Source organism: Puntigrus tetrazona, chromosome 23 (genome assembly GCF_018831695.1).
Source record: "Puntigrus tetrazona isolate hp1 chromosome 23, ASM1883169v1, whole genome shotgun sequence".
Taxonomy (NCBI): Eukaryota; Metazoa; Chordata; class Actinopteri; order Cypriniformes; family Cyprinidae; genus Puntigrus; species Puntigrus tetrazona.
In genome coordinates, this window is record NC_056721.1 from 11,705,095 (window position 1) to 11,723,005 (window position 17,911).

The window sequence follows — 17,911 nt, forward strand, 5'->3', positions numbered from 1 at the left end:
CTAGTCTGATTGCAGGATTGACCGACTCGGGCCGTTCTTCTGGTGCAATACTGCCTTGCACTTCTTACTGTAAGACTATAAGCAAAATGGACATGTAACTAAAATTACATAAGTCTGTCAATCCGAATGAAATTAGTTTGGGGAAAGCGATACCAAGCCCTATATTAACCTTGCAGAGTATTAAAATTTACAATGTACATTAATTAAAACGTAAACAAATTCTGGGCACATAAATGCACCCCTGCAAATTGATGGCCCCATAACCAAGTTTGTCATAAACCTGCAGCCAAAGGCACACGCTTCCATGCTGTAATGCAGTCCGCCCCAATGAGTCATGCCTCCTCGACACCGCATGGGAAATACGAAGACGTGCCCCGATCAAAAGAGCTCTGGCAATAATACTCTCAGTTTATTCTGGAGTAAATGAAGAGTAACGTCACCAGCGATAAGGTTATCAGCAACAGTGATGTCAGACCTTCATCTGGCTGCAGGTGGGAATTAGCTGAATTCCCCAGGCCTGAGGATCCAGTTTCTGACCCCGTCTTCCTAGTAAATGCATTCTTCAAGCACTGATGTAACTAGAATCTGTTTTTATTATTTCTTTGCACGATGTGGGGTTGCGGCATGATGACACGGTTCATGTCAGAGTAAAAACAGCTCTCAGAGGCGCTGTACGATTATAATTATGGGCCAGAATTGGGGGCTGTAGGGCACTCCCACCACCAGCGAAGCTACATGAAAGCTTCGTGCTTCACGGCAGTTCTCAGTACGGTATAAAAGGTTTTGAACTGCACACTGATCAAAGAGAACGATGGGCGACTTTAAAAATAGTGTTACAGCTGCTGCGATCAACCTGGCAGATGATGCACCTTGGAAAAAGATACAGAAGAACACCTTCACGCGCTGGTGCAACGAACATCTGAAGTCTGTGGAGATGCAGATCAGCGATCTCAAGTTCGATCTGAGCGATGGCCTCATCCTTATCTCGCTGCTGGAGGTCCTGAGCCGTAAGAGGATGTTTAGAAAGTACCACACCCGACCCACCTTTAGACAGCTGAAGCTAGACAATGTTTCGGTGGCTCTGGAGTTTTTGGATCATGAAAAAGTTAAGTTGGTGTCCATAGGTGAGTTACAACATGCATGAACTCATTCAAAAGAAGGGGTTCACAACAGTCTATTAGTCGTTTCTCAAGTCATTTAAACCTATATGTGCAACATTTTAAAGATCTGTAGTTTCTGAATGTTGTCGCTGTTTTAAAGTCTGATGTTCAAAAATATGTACAGATACGGATCAAATAAATCAGAAGAATAATAGATGAGGTAGAGAGAGAGTAATGAATGTCAGAAATGTTTGCTAAATTTTTTGTAAGCAGTAGCAGCATAGAGACTGTGGCATGTCATAGCATCTTCTGCACGAATAAACGGGGATATCTTTAAAATAAATCCATGTTCATACTCCCCTAAATTAAAAGCATGTAATTACAATGAATAAGCCATAATTATTTTTTTAATTATGCTTATTCAAAATAGCAAGTATAATTGTATGCTGTTAACAATGTCTCTGGCAGCAACTGAGGCTATTATCTGTATATGTGAACATCAAGTTTCAATTTGGTTAAAGTAATTTTGCTCTAACCATTCACTTTACATTGTTTAATTTCCATTTACAATAAGTTGATGGCTATTACAGCTGATTTTGATACATTTAAATAAAATTTGAGAAATTAGAATTGTTTGCTTGGCATCTGACAAAAGTTAAAAATGACTGACAAGAACGGATTACTGTTTTAACATATTTTTCTATCAAATAAATGCAGCCGTGGTGCAAATATGTATTTTTTTTACGATTGGGTATATATTGATAATATATATATATATATATATATATATATATATATATATATATATATATATATATATATATATATATATATATAACAATCTGTAAATATAACACTGGTGATTAGCATCTTTACTGTATCTACGTATATATGACTAATAGTTTAATGCATCTCTTATTAAAGATCAGATGCGATGTCAATACTTAAGCATTAGCATTTTTTCCAAAACGCATGTTCAGGTGTTGAGCTCAGTCTTCACAGATAATGAACTGAAGCTGGTCCCACATGTTTTTCATATAAATTCCTGTGGCCCCTTTCCTAATTAGGGAGGGTAGTCTTTGGGTCAAAGTGTCCTTGTGTCAAATTGGGATCGATTAGCTGTTTCCTGGAATACAACAATATTCCCAGATGAACTCTCTTGTTTGGATGTAATGGCTAAACAACAAAAAGCTTTTGGTGTATTAAAAAAAGCAAAATATTTGTCACCAAGGGAAGGTCTCTTAATTAAAAGAAAAAACAGACACACCTTCACCGTCTCCATACAGACAGTAAGGCCATAGTGGACGGGAATTTGAAGCTGATCCTAGGTCTAGTGTGGACCCTGATACAGCATTACTCCATCTCCACCCCGGTGTGGGAGGATGAGGCAAACGATTCTGTCTCCAAACTGACTCCAGAGATGAGGCTTCTGGGATGGATCCAAAACAAAGTCCCTGAGCTCCCCATCACTAACTTCAGCCAGGACTGGCAGGATGGCAAAGCCCTTGGTGCGTTAGTGGATGGACTGGCACCAGGTAAACCAAGTTGCTTATATAGTGCTTTTTAAACTCCCTGCGATCATGCGATTTCTTCCTTTTTGTACGTGTTGAAAGAAACAACATTTATTTGGCAGAGGTTTTTCTCTTATGAAATGATTGTTCTTGTTTGTGCAGGCTTGTGTCCTGACTGGGAGAGCTGGGACACGGTACATCGGGTGAGTAACACTAAAGAAGCCATGCAGCAAGCAGATGATTGGCTTGGAATTCCCCAGGTGAGTTCAACTAGAATAGGCTAGCTAGATATCGTACTTGCATTTTAAAAACATTCTCAGTGATTTATTTGCTCATATTAATTTGTAAATCTGTTTTTATAATTAACTTTATCAAGGTCATAGCCCCAGAGGAGATTCTTGATCCAGCTGTGGATGAGCAGTCAGTGATGACATACCTCTCACTTTTCCCCAAAGCCAGACTGAAACCTGGAGCTCCACTCAAGCCAAAAAAAGGTTGGGCACATTAAAAGCCCCCTGCTTTTTAGTGTTTTGATTTTGTAACTAATAATGAAAACGCAAGAGGAAAAAGATGCATCAGGTTTTTTTTTTGTACCATTCTCTCATGCCATTTAAAATCTCACTTTAATTTTTTTTTTTCAGTGCCTAAACCCAAAGCCTGTCGTGCCACAGGACGGGGATTGCAGTCCAAAGGCATGAGAGTAGGTCAGCTGGCCCAGTTTAAGGTTGACACCCACAAAGCTGGGCCTGGAAATCTGGAGGTCGATATTAGAGACCCCAGTGAGTAATGGCATATGATCTGTCCATAATCTGTATGAAGTTGAATTATGGTCTAACTAAGATGTTATCCTTTTTTCAGGTGGTAAGAAAGTGGCTGTTACACAGAAGGATGCACATGAAGACGTATATACCTTTGAATATACACCCACTGCTACAGGAGATCACGCAGTGGACATCACTTGGGTTGGTCAGCACATTGCCAAGAGGTTAGCTTCTTTCGGCAGATAAACATTACCATATATATTTTAACCGAAGATTAAACATATTATTTTTCTGCTACAGCCCATTTAAAGTCCATGTTGGTTCAAAAGCTGGCCCGCAGAAGATCCGGGCATGGGGACCAGGACTGGAGGGAGGGACTGTGGGTTTGTCTGCTGATTTCTTAGTGGAATCTGTTGGTGCAGATTCTGGCATGCTGGGTGAGTTTATAAAAATAATGTATTACTAAAAAAATGGTACATGTAAGCCATTTTTTTTTTTTTTTTAAACGGATAATGTTAAATAGTAACAAAATGGTATAGTTAATTTATACTTTTTTCCCCAATAATCTTTCCAAGGTTTTGCCATTGAAGGTCCGTCTCAGGCAAAGATTGAGTGTGATGACCATAATGATGGCTCCTGCCTAGTGCGGTTCTGGCCAACTGAGGCCGGTGAGTATGCTGTACACGTAATGTGTGATAATGAAGAAATCGAGGACAGTCCCTTCATGACCTCCATCAGACCGAAGAGAAAAGATTTCCGCCCTGACAAGGTAAACTCCTTTTTCCTCCCCTATTAAAGGGATAATTCACCCAAAAATTACAATTCTGTCATGAATTATTCACCCTCAAGTCTTTTCAAACGCACTCATCCTTGGAAAACACATCAAGATATTTTTGATGAAATCCGAGAGATTTCTGACCCTCCATAAGCAACAACACAGCTACCATGTTCAAGACCCTCAAAAGTAAGGGCATTGTTAAAACGGTATTCTCGTAGTTTCATAAAATTGCAGTTCAAACATGTCTTGCCTTGAGCGTGTCAGTTATGTTGGCGTCTATGCAGTAAAGCTCTCGGATTTCATAAAAAAATTATCGTAATTGGTGTTCTGAAGATGAACAATATAGCTTTGGATCAACATAAGAGTGAGCAATTAATGACAGAATTTTCATTTTTGGGTAAACTGTTGGTTTAATCTGTTTTCCAGACATGTGTCTAGTGTGAGAGTCCTTGCTGTTTTCAAAGAGATTTATTTTGTGTGAAATGAGATGTATTCATTAGATGTGAAATTCTGTCATTACTTATGCATGTCGGTTTCAGGTGAAAACAGAAGGACCCGGTGTTTCCCAAACTGGCTGTATAGTGAACCTTCAAACAGAATTCACTGTAGATACCAGGCAAGCTGGTGAAGGAGAGCTTAAAGTTTATGCTCAGGTAATAAATAAAGTAAAATATTTGAGTTTTTTTTTCACATTTAGTTTTAAAAGCATTTTAATTGTGATTTGACTTCTTTACAGAGAGCAGATGGAGAGTTTGTAGATGTTATTGTTGCTTCTGAACAATCTGGTGTCTTTGTCTGCTCCTACATCCCTTCATCTCTCTCCAAACACACCATTGCCGTGGCTTGGGGAGGAGTCATGGTTCCTGGCAGTCCTTTTATTGTGAGTGCATACATTGATCTTGAAAAATAGTGGCAAACATGATTGTATATTATGCAGGGATAATGTAAAGCTATGAGAATGTGATGTGCAACAGCTAAAGCTCATTCTGATGCATTTCATTTAAATGGTCTAATGAAGTTAAAGAAAACTCATTTTCCCCAATTTGGTTTGCATCATGTTGCATTAATGTTCCAGCATCTGCTGCCTTATTGAAATTCCATTTCATCTCGCAGTGGCTTTAAACCTGTCTGGTGATGATGTACTGCTGCTTAATGCTGCAGCCAGAGCTCATAGGAATGTAATAGGATGTTTATTACTCTATTTGTACTGGCATTCCCTCTGTCAAGAGGGAATGAAACGATGCTTATTGAAATCACATGTGAAAAAACATGTATTAAAAAATGAGCCAATGAGCACTGAAATATATAGCTGTAATCTTCAGTTCTTTGGTAGCTTGTGATTGCCGCGCTGTAAGATTTTGTGTGATCGCTTCGTCGTTGCTGTTTCAGGTGACACCTCGCAGGATTAAGATTACACCATGTAGCCCAGTCTGGTTTAAACCAGATGGATGGGAAATGTATTACTCTGGTGAGTTTAAAGGAACAGTGTTTCTAAAAATTAAAATGTTATCACCATTTAGTCATCATAACGTTATTGCAGATCTGTATGATGGAATTCAAAAGGAGAGGTTTTGAACAATCTTAGTGTATGGAGAAATCAAGTTGCTAAAAATAATAGATATAAATAAATAAATAGACATCTGCAACTCTTTTATTTTACGCTTGCCTAAAAATGTATGACAAAGAAACAATAACACATTCATAACAATATACATTTAAATTTCATTAAAAAAATATATTATTTTGCCGAATACTTTTCTTTACTCATTTGCCAATCGAGATGATAAAATATGGGTTTGGACAATGCAGTCATATGTTTTTGAAGAACATGATTCATGATTTTAATTTAAATTATTGCATGTAGATGACGAGATGGACCTCGATGAAGACTTTTCAGAGAATTCACGGCCTGGTGGCCATGGAGAACTTCTTATGAACATAGTCAGTCCATCAAATATCCAAGCCGATGCCACAAAGGTACTAGGTACAGAGTATTACACATTTTGTGCATTTTCTTGAAGCACTTGAACTGTGTAGTTGTTTGTTACTTCAGGTAAGGGCTCATGGTCCAGGCCTAAAAGAAGGTTTTCTTGGAGAACAGGCTGAGTTTATAATTGACACAAGGAGAGCCGGCAGTGGAAGACTTGCCATAAGAGTGGATGGACCCTGTGAAGTTCCACTACAATGTCTGGACAATCAAGACGGCACTTGTACAGTGTTTTACCTCCCCACAGAGCATGGGATGCACAAAATAAATGTCCTTTTTGACAACTCTCACATAACTGGCTCTCCTTTCCAGGCTGTTGTACAGAAGCCGACTGACCCCTCTCAGGTTTTGGTAACAGACCCTGATCTGCTACAGGGTAAAGTCGGTGAACCTTGCATTGTAAATATAGACTGTGCAATAGCAGGATCTGGAGCTCCATCTGTGCAGGCTATCTCAGACTCAGGAGTCATTGTCCAAACCGAAGTGAAGGAGAATGAAGATGGCACCTACACAGCTGTTTATGTGCCTCTAACTAGTGGCGTATATACGTTGCTTCTGAAATACGGAGGAAAGGAGGTGCCCTTTCGTAAAGTTATGGTGAATCCAAAGCTCTACAAAAGCCATGTAAAAGTGAGCAGACAAGGTAGGTGTGTCCCATTGCCACTGGTTTGAATTAGGCTTATATTTGTGTTCTTTATTTTGTCTTCTCATCTGTTCTGTTGTTTCAGGGGTTGTAGTTTGTGATTGGGAAGCTGACTCATGTCAAGTTGTTGCAAATGGTTTGGGTCTCCAAAAGGGCCTCACTGGACATCCTAATGTGTTTCATGTAAACGCCAGGTAAGAGAAAGTTCATTTTAAATATGCATTCCGAGCCAAAAGTGACTGGCAACCCCATTTGATCCAGAATGTATCTCTTTCTTAGCAAGTCTTCAGTTAATGATCTGGACATAACAGTGGAAGGTCCGTCTGAGTGTCAGGTGACATGTAAAGACAGCGGTGAAGGCATGTATAATGTGGAGTATACTCCTTCAGTGCCTGGTGACTATAAGATCACCATTACCTGCGGAGAGAACCACATTCAAGGTAAGCTTTACATTTACTACAAACAATTGCTATTTTCCTTTTTATTTTATTTACTTTAATTGTATAAAATAATTCCTAGCACAGGAAGGTGTAATTTCAATTCTAGGTATGATTAAGTTGCTTTTACTATGTCTTTTATCAAGTTGATTTTTTGCACTGTTTTAATATAAATAGTATTTGTATTCAGAGGTTTGTTTAACTGGTATATTTTAAAATGAATCACCTGAATGTATTTTAGAACTTTGCCTTTTCATAATAAGACCGATCAGAGAATTTTGTCTTGAATCAATATTAAACATAATATATAGTTTGTTGATTGCTTGACATTTGTTAACCACTTTGTTCTCACCAATTGCATTGCTGCTAACCTGCTTTCTTTTGAATACATAATACAGGAAGTCCATTTATTGCATCAGTGATGGATGTTTCAAGTACTGCAGACTCTGGAGTCTGTCTTCAGTCAGGGGTTTGCTTATCTACAAACACTCACGGTAAGTATATGAATTTTCTTGATTTAAATGTGTCCAACACAAGAAGTCATGTGTGCACATTTGCTGCAGATAATGAAATGCCAGGGATCAAATACAGTGGAGATGGGATTTACAGAACAAGTTCACCTTCATCACTGGAAGACAGAGATTCCTTCATAGGTCCTCAAGGACTTTGTGAAAGCAGCAGGTTAGACTATTTTTTTTTTCAACATAAAGCATAATGTTATATGATAATTATCTGAATTATATTCTCTACTTTTTTAATTGTAGTCCCATCCAGTTCCAAGCATTGCCTAATTTTGACCGTGAAACAGAGCTTCCTGCAGCTCATGGTGGGAATATGGCAGAGATTATTGTTCCTGGTATTAAAGGTGGAGTCTGTGGTAGAACCCCCCAAAGGTTTACGATTGACTGCAGCAGCACTGGAGAAACACCAGAGACTGTTGCTGTTGTGAGACCTGATGGTAAGCACAAAGTAAAATGATTCTAACAGTTGCATTGGCAAGCATTGGGAAAATCACTATTTTTTTAATGTTTGCACGGCAGGTACCATGGAGCTTCTGGAGCTGACAAACAGTGGAGATGGCAGTTATACTTTTGTCTATTTGCCCACCATGGATGGCTGTCATTTATTAATGGTGAAATTCACTAATGAGGAGAGTTTTAATCGGTGAGACTCTTGTTTATTTTTTTATATATATATATATATATATATATATATATATATATATATATATATATATATATATATATATATATATATATATATATATATATATATTATTATATTATTTTTTTTTTTTTTTAAATGTATTATATATTTTATATTGTGATTTATTTATTTATTTTTTTACAGACATTTCAAGTTTGAAGTGTTGCCAATAGATGACAGTTCTCAAGTTGATGTATCAGGTCCAGGTCTGACATCAGGGATGTGTTCCTGGCATCCTCAGACATTCACTGTCGACTGCACCTACACAAGAAAAGTTCCACAGCTTGTTACCGTAATGACACCAGATGGTATTATACCACATACTATATTATATTAGATCACACATACTAATCCAATATTTCAGTGTTAAAGTTGCACATTTATTCATCATTAAATAGGCTTGACTGAGACAATAGAGGTTGAAGACAATGGCGATTGGACATACACAGTGAACTACGCCCCTTCCATGGAGGGGCTTCATTCTTTGATGGTCAAATATGCTGAAGATGATTCATTTTGCAGGTATGAAGAAACTAAATATTTATTTAAAGCATAGGTTGTCTCCTATAGAGAAATTTGATTCATGTTACTGTTTGTTTACAGTCCTTTAAATTTTTACGTGTTGCCTGTGCCTAATGCTGATGATAAACACTGTGGAGATAAAAGCTCAAGTAATGGTTCTCCGGATTTTGGATTGGGCTTAGAGAAGGAAGTGTGTGTAAACACTCCTCAGACCTTCACAATCAATGGCAGCAGCACTGGAGAGCCGCCAGAGACTGTAGCTGTTGTTACACCTGATGGTGAGAATGTAATGGAGAGGCTGTATTATTGGTCTTTCATGTCATTTTAAACAACAGTATTTGACTCACCACTTCCCTTTGCAGGAAAAATTAAGCTATTAAATGCAGAAGACAACGGAGATGGAACATACTTGGTGTCGTACTCCTCTTCTTCTGAAGGATCTCACTCAATTATGGTCAAATATACCAGTGACGATTCCTTTAGAAGGTAATTTTAGTGTGAAGCCTCCCAATACATGCATTCCATATCCACAGGTTCCTATTTCATGCTGTCTTTCAGTCTTCTTAGGTTTCACGCAGTACCTTCTCACTCTGGTAGCAGTGATGAAGATGTCTCAAATGAAGAGGAACTTTTGAGTCAGGAGGGAAGTGTCCATGCTAAGGCTCCTCAGATATTTGCTAATGGCTGCAGGGTGGCACCAGAGAATGTCACCATAATGAAAGATAATGCACAGAACTGTGAGTTTGAAATATTCCTGATATTTGCATGACAGTATGTTCGATAGGGTAATCAGTTACATGGGGTTTTTGCATAGGTTCAACCGAACTTGCAGATGTGATGGACAACAAAGACCAAACTCGTGCACCAAATATGGAAGGCTGTAATTCCGTAATGGATAAATACAGTAATGAAGAGACTATAAGAAGGTAAAATGGTAATTAATTGGGTCTGATTTACGCAGTGCTGTCATGTACAATTACCTGTAAGGCTTTTTGTGATTTCAAGAGAACTACTAGAAACATTTGGTTTTTTATTTGTGTCTCAGCATCTCTGAGTTCCCAGAAGACTTAACAGAGCCAAAGATTTGTGCTCAAATCCCTCAGTCGTTCAAAATCAACAGCAGTAAATCCGGGAAGCCCCCTGAGTGTGTACTGATGATCACCCCCAATGGTGAGGATCATCTACTCTTGAAAGACCAATCAGATTAGTATCTTGTGTAATTGTCAAAATGTCATATTTACAGGAGAGGCTGAACTGACAGAGGTTGAAGAAAACGCAGATGGGACTTATGCGGTTAAATATTCTCCAACTACAGAAGGACTTCATTCCTTGGTGGTCAAATATGCTGATGATGAGTCATACTGCAAGTAAGAAAGAATGTGTTTTTATTTAATATTTAAAATAAAAATAATAGTAGCTATATACTACCGTTTAAAAAAATTATACAATTTTACTATAATAAAAAACTGAAATCGCGTCAAAAGAAATCTTTCATGCTACTTGTTTTTCAGTCCTCTGAGATTTCATGTCCTGCCTCACTCGTCTATGAAGGATCAACATGTAACCAGTGCAACTGAGGTTTGTGGTGGACAGTTAAAGGAAGATGTCTGTGCTCAAGTTCCTCAGACTTTTACAACTTGCTGCAGCGCTAGTGAGGCTCTGGACACTGACCTTATGAAAGCTGATGGTGAGCCCCTGTTTATATGATCTGAATCAATCTGTATGGACGTCATCGGATATTGACAGAGAGAACCTTGTTTGTTGTGGTATTGATTTTGCAGGCAGTACAAATCCTGAAATGTTAAGTAACGAGATCAAGATCGGTGCTGTAAAACACCCACCCACCGCTGAAGGCTCTCGCTCCTCAGCTATCAGAAATGCCAGCGAGGAAGATTTTCAAAGGTAAGATGGCCATTGCAGTCCAGTTTAACCATCTAAACCATATGCATTAATCATTCTATCTCAATACCCTTATTCATTATTCACTCATTTGTGCTTTGTTTATCCCTTAATTAATTGTGACATGAATTATAGTCACCCGCCGTCATCCACATGCAAATCTCAAGGTTTTCAAAACAAGGTATGAAATAGTGAAGTTTCTTCAAGGTTAATTGCAATCCATTTAATAATGTCTTGAGTCCTTGAGACATTTCGTGCCCTGAAAGTCTTTAACATCTTCATTATTTCTCATCAGGTTGAGAGCAGAAATGTAATTCCTCTCGGTGCCATTAATCAAGTAGGGTTTCTATCATGTGATATAGTCCTGCCATCAGACTTAAGTGAAGGTGAAATTACAGGTGAGCTGTTACCCAGATTCACTTGTTCATTTTAATAATCGCAGCCTCGCATCATTATTTTAATGGTATTCACAGGTGAGGTGATCACGCCGTCTGGAAAGACAGCACAGCCCAACATGATTGAAAATGAAGACGGTACCATCATTCTAAAGTATGATCCTTCAGAAGAGGGTCTTCACCAGCTACTTATTAAATCATCCAGAAATGATCTAGCAGGTTAGTCTGTATGAAAAAATGGACTTGTCCCTCTTTTTTCAGTTCTTCAGTTATTTTAGTGTTTGCTTTAGTCTTTAGTTGACCATGCTTGAATGGAAATGCATGAAATATTTTAGAGCTTTGCATAACTAGAAATAGTAATAATATAAATATAATATATATATATATATATATATATATATATATATATATATATATATATATATTAGTTGTCTGTCTTTAAACTTTTTTTTTTTTTTTTTTTTTTAATTGGCTGTGTTGATTTTTAGTTATTTTTCCTTATTTTAATGCAAAGTAGTGCTGTCAAATGATTAATCTCGACTAATTGCATCCAAAACAAAGGTTTTTGTTTGCATAATATGTGTATGTGCTGTGTATGCATGTGTTTAAAAAGAATATATAAATTCACACATGCATGTATATATTTCAGATAAATGTGTTTAGCTATATATATATATATATATATATATATATATATATATATATATATATATATATATATATATATATAATAAAATATAATAATAAATGTCTATCTAAATTTTGACCGTAAATATAGGCATGTAAATATTTTGTAACTATATACTGTGTGTGTGTTTATATATATATATATATATATATATATATATATATATATATATATATATATATATATATATATATATATATATATATATATGTATATATATATATGTATATATATATATATATATATATATATGTGTATATATATGTATATGTGTATATATATATGTATATATATATGTATATGTATTTTGATGTTTTTCATATATTTGGCCTAGACATCATTAAATACTACCTTTACGAGCTTACTGAATGAATTTGCTGTTCTTAATTTTGACTTAATCCATCCTACAATCAACATTTGCGATATATATTTAGTCAGAACATTTTCAATACAATTCTTTCTCCTTTCTGCAGAACTTCCACTGGAGTATTATGCAAATAGTCTTGCTAATCGCAGCACTATGGCCTATGGACGTGGCCTTGTGTATGGAATTGCAAATGAGATGGCAACATTCACCATCTGTCAGGAAGATTCAGCCTCGAGTGAGCATTTGTTTTGTGGTTCCATAATAACAGGCTGTGCACATTTTTTGTGCAGTTATGCTGCATATTGTTTGTACATCTAATATTATATGACTCTTCATTCAACTGTGTATCAAAAGAACCAAGAACCGTAAACAAAGTCAAGTGGAAAGTGTACTTAAATGGATCATCTTTATGAGCAAAAATAATAACAATGCTGCTATCAAAGTATAATGAAATGTCATTCACTGCCATTATGATAGTGCTTTAGTGTTTGCCCTCATCCTCAGGTGAACCAAATTATCATTAAAACTCCCCATTTTTTTTTTACTTCTGAAACCTGACTGTTGCAAAAAGTTTTATTGTACTTGTTTAGGTGAACTGGACATCACAATTGAGGGTCCATCTGAGGCAGATGTGCGCTGCTTGGACAATGAAGATGGCACTTGTACTGTGAGCTACTTCCCAACTGAGCCTGGAGATTATGAAATCCAGATTCAACATGATGACGTATCTATCCGAGGTAGTCCCTTCAAAGCCAGAATTGCTGGTATGGAAACCCCACCGAACCTCAAACCAGTGACTTCCATAGTGATCAAAGCTGAAATTACAAGATGCATGTTTTTTTTTATAACCCAAAACAGACGGAAATGTGAGAAGGTCACAGGTAAAACTGGGCAGTGCGGTTGACTTTAGCTTGGACATCACCGAAGAAGATATAAGCCAGCTCTCTGCCAGCATCATGTCACCCGCAGGCAATAATGTACCCTGCTTGCTGAAAACGCAACCTGACAGCCACCTCGGTGAGCCATCTATTAATGTTCACGCAGCTGCAGCTGGTAGAAATGAAATGACAAGCATTAATAAGCCTCAACAAATGCGTTTTAGCATCTGATCACCTGAAGGATACCCACACCCTTACTGCCGCCGTCAGACTTCATCAGAGGTGTGCTTTGTTTGTTATGCAGGTGTATCATTTATCCCCAGAGAGGCCGGTGAGCATCTGGTCAGCATCATGAAGGACAATGAGCATGTGAGCAATAGTCCCATCTCTCTTTCCATCAGTCAGGCAGAGATAGGAGATACCAGCAAGGTGAAGGCCTTCGGCCCCGGCTTACATAAAGGGCGCACCTTCTGCACATCTGAGTTTGTGGTTGACACTTGGGATGCAGGTGTGTTGCTGTCTATTCGAATTAATTGACTTGTGCTTAATGTTACTGTTTTGATTGTGTGTCACGATGCTGCAGATTTTATGTAGTCTAAAAATATTTATTTTTTATTTTTACCCTAAATTTGCAACCTGCAGGATATGGTGGGCTAACAGTTGTAATCGAGGGTCCCTGTAAAGTAGACGTTCACAGTGAGGAACTGGAACATGGAACCTGCAATATATCGTACTGCCCAATCAAGGCTGGGAATTACAAAATCTCCATTAAATTCTCAGATGAACACATTCCAGGTTAACAGAGCTGCCTTATGCAACCACATGTATTTTTATGTATTTGCATTCAACAAGGTCATATTAAATTAATCAAAATTTAAAGAGATTTTCAATGTTACAATTTTTTTTTTATTTCAAATAAATACTTCAAAACATGTATTAAGCCGCACAACAATTTTTAGCATTAATAATTAGAAAGGTTTCTTAAGCTACATCATAAAATGATTTCTGAAGTAATGGCTTCTGAAAATGTAACTTTCCATCACAGGAATAAATTACATCTTAAAATATAGTAAATCAAAATTACTTTAAATTGTAATAATATTTCACATTACAGTTTTTTTGGTATGTATTTTTGATTAAACAAATATAGCTATAGTAAGCATAAGAAACTTCTTTAAAAAATATAACATTTTATTAAAGGTAGATTATGTATAAAATTGTAAATATTGTATATTTTGGGTGAATTTATATTAATATTTATGAATTTATATATTAATTTTACATTCGTTTTATACATTTAAAATAAATATGTTGTGCAGTTTCTATTAAAATCTACTTGGCTAACAGTAGGCTTCTGATTTTCCTTTTTCTAAATTAATAGAGCAAACTAAATTAATAAATATTACATTCCTCTTTACCAGGGAGTCCTTTTACAGCAGTGGTGACAGACCAGGGGCTTATGAGAGAGAACGTCACGTACAACCAGAAAGCAGCTTCTATTGCCAGCATTGGGAGTGAATGCAGCTTAGCCTTCAAAATCTCAGGTTAGATGAATAGCCCATCACGCTAATCCAGGCACTATATCTGGCTTCTCCAGTGCCGCTAACAAAAATACATTCCCTTTCATTACAGGTTCTGATGCTGAGACACTGTCTGCTTATGTGCATGAGCCCTCAGGTCGTCCAGGAGAGGCTGTTATTATTGCTACAGGCAGTGACACCTATGCAGTGAGCTTTCTAGCCAAAGAGACTGGAGTTTATAATGTGACCGTAAATGACCAAGATCAGACAATCCCTGGTTGGCCACTGCAGTACACTGTCGGCCCACTTGGACAGGGAGGATGTGAAAAGGTCCAAGTGTGGGGGCAAGGACTTCAAAAAGCTCTAGCAAGTGTTCCAGGTATCCCACTAATATTTTTTTGTCTTTCTGCTTTTTGAAGTGTTTTGTTATATAGTGACAGCTGGCAGTTGTGAGTCATTTTTAAAAGTATGTGTTGATTTAATTTTGCAGCTGACTTTAATATTTGGTCCCGTGAGGCCGGAGCGGGAACTCTGTCTGTCTCAGTAGAGGGTCCTGGAAAGATTGAGCTGCACTTTGATGATCAGCTGGATGGTTCTTGCGTTGTGTCCTACACGGCTCAAGAGCCTGGTGGGTAATTACTGTAATGCTGTATATGTATTAAAAAAAAAGTGTGTTATGAATCCAAGTAGGTATGGCTTTTGATTATTTACACAATGGAACTGCCTAATAGAATAACTGAAGATGCATGAGGACGTGAACTTATTAATTGTGATCATTTCTGACCGTATCTGAAGTTTTGATATTATGATACCAATATCTGTAAAACTCTTCATTCTGTTCAATACAACTACAGTAAGACAAACCGGTTAATACCACAAAACATAACATAAGTCATCAAACCCACTTCTGTGCTATTGCTTTCCCGCCAAAACGGCGTGACTCCTGGAAGATGAAAGTCACTAGAGTTCTGGAATAATTTCAAATTATTTATATTATTAATTATTACATTAAACATCAACGTATTGGCACATTTCTAGACATTATTTACAGAATTTGTTCTCTTGCAGGTGACTATGAGCTTTCGGTCATGTTTGATGAGGAGCATGTTTCTCAAAGCCCTTTCTATGTATCTGTCAGTGCCGCCACAGATGAGAATCTCACACAAGGACAAAACTGCTCTGGTATGAATTAACGCTTTGGATTAGAGCATTATGTTTTGGAGACCATTTTGATTTCACATTGGAGACAGTATATGTCTGATGGTACTTTTCTTGCCATAGATCATATTCAGATGTGTAACAGCCACGAGGAACCCTCTCTGTCAGACACGGAGATAAACACAACATCTGACAGCAGTGCTGAGCCAGTTTTCCTGTCTGACGCTAGTAAAGTCATCTGCCATGGCCCAGGCCTGAGTAAGGGCTTTCTAGGACGCAAAAACACTTTTTATGTGGACTGCAGTAATGCTGGTGAGTGCAGCTTGACATTAGCAAGAACGTTAAGAAACTAATTTCACTAAGTAATGTCTCCAGAGAAATGTCTCTCTCAGAACTCATTGTAGCTGCTTTTGTGTTGTAGGACGAAACTTTCTCTTTGTCGGCATGCATGGCCCCACCGTCCCCTGCGAGCGGGTGTCAATCATTCACATGGGCGGACATCACTACAGGATCAACTATGCTGTGAAAGAAAGGGGAAAATACATATTAGCAGTGAAGTGGGGAGATGAACACATTCCAGGGTCTCCATTCCATATTACTGTCCTGTGAAATACCATCATGTGTGTGTGTGTGTGTGTGTGTGTGTGTGTGTATATACTCTACTGTTAAAAGTTTGAGGTTGGTAGGGCTTTGTTTTTGAAAGAAGTCTCTTATGCTCACGAGGACGCATTTCATTAAAATGCAGCAAAAATAGCATAGCAATATTGATTAATGGATTAATTAATACATTTTAAAATAACTTTTCATACATTTTTAAAAAGTAATTTATTACTTTGATGCAAAGCTGAATTTTCAGTATCATTACTCTATTCTTCAGTATCACATGATCCTTTCAGAAATCATACTAATATCCTGATTTGCTGCTCGAGAAATATATATTTTTTATTTTCATTGGTACTATAAACAGCTGGTGCTTCATGTTTTTGTGCAGTTCTCTGGATTCTTTGTTAAATAGAAAGAAAAGCATTCATTCATATTTTAGTTTACAAGTTGATGTTCAATGTTAGTAATTTCTTTAAACATCTCTTGTTGTTGTTGTTGTTGTTGTTGTTGTTGTTGTTGTTTTTTCTATGTTATAATTTTAAAATATATTCTCATATTCTCCAAACAAATTTAGCTTTTACTATATTTCATCCAAACTAAATTAGATGACTGACGTTGAGATTAAAATGAGGAATTTCAACCAAACAAATGTGATTTGCTTCCATAACTTTGCTCATAAATGTGCAATGAATATAAATGCAACAAAATGGCTTTAAATTTCAAATGGACTGAATCTGGAGAAAATGTCCATGTGATTTGAAATAAAAAAAAATTCTGTATCTTCATAAAAAAAAAAATTATATAATTATATATATATATACACTTATTTATTTATTATATATTTTTATTGGATTGTTTTGTTTTGGATTCTCTTTTTTTGGGGTAAGAGGAATATTGCATTTTCCATTTGAATTAATTGATTTCTTGGGATCACGAGATCACCAAACAGAGTTTTCCCTGGCTGCCATCTCAGTGTTCATCGGGGTAAGCAGACAGCTGACATGGACTTTTATTAAGTTATAAGAACCGACTGCACACTGAGCGGCTACAGTATGATATTTAAAAGGGACTTTTGGATCTGTCGTTTGAAACCGCTTGATTAGAAGTGACTGACGTCATTGTGGGATTAACCTAATGAAGTAAGTTCATCGCTCTCAAATTGTTCCAAATCTGTTTGTTGTGTCACAGGTCAATTATTATTTTAATGATTTATACTTTTAACCGCAAATCAACGTGGTTTTAGTGAGATGCTGTATTTGTAGATGCATGTCCAAAATGTAAACATTTCAGAACGTACAGATACAATGAGGAGCTATTAGACATGTTCTAGGCAGTGACACTAAAACGAAGGGATAAAATGATGGTCATGTAAATATTTTAAGCGCATGGTGAGATATCTAGGTTACATGTATTGATTAGACACGAACAGATGCTGCCAGAGCCTCCCCCATGCATTCA

At 37.0% G+C, this 17,911-nt stretch overlaps 1 protein-coding gene across 1 annotated transcript; it reads left to right on the forward strand.

The window, feature by feature from the left end:
- The first annotated feature begins 664 nt into the window (after nt 1-664).
- On the forward strand, nt 665-17,192 carry flnb (filamin B, beta (actin binding protein 278)). The gene is made up of 43 exons (XM_043224289.1): nt 665-1,124; nt 2,387-2,635; nt 2,774-2,871; nt 2,988-3,105; nt 3,253-3,390; nt 3,470-3,596; nt 3,673-3,809; nt 3,948-4,141; nt 4,690-4,803; nt 4,887-5,030; nt 5,540-5,618; nt 6,015-6,127; nt 6,204-6,780; nt 6,866-6,974; nt 7,060-7,220; nt 7,616-7,711; nt 7,781-7,898; nt 7,982-8,175; nt 8,258-8,381; nt 8,568-8,731; nt 8,822-8,945; nt 9,027-9,223; nt 9,308-9,431; nt 9,504-9,682; nt 9,760-9,871; nt 9,991-10,115; nt 10,189-10,312; nt 10,457-10,632; nt 10,727-10,847; nt 10,980-11,025; nt 11,140-11,242; nt 11,318-11,458; nt 12,401-12,529; nt 12,885-13,058; nt 13,153-13,311; nt 13,477-13,680; nt 13,815-13,967; nt 14,594-14,716; nt 14,805-15,071; nt 15,183-15,320; nt 15,761-15,874; nt 15,974-16,162; nt 16,272-17,192. The coding sequence occupies exons 1-43, from the start codon at nt 812-814 to the stop codon at nt 16,457-16,459; spliced, it is 6,777 nt and encodes a 2,258-aa protein (XP_043080224.1). The 5' UTR covers nt 665-811; the 3' UTR covers nt 16,460-17,192.
- The last annotated feature ends 719 nt before the right edge of the window (nt 17,193-17,911 follow it).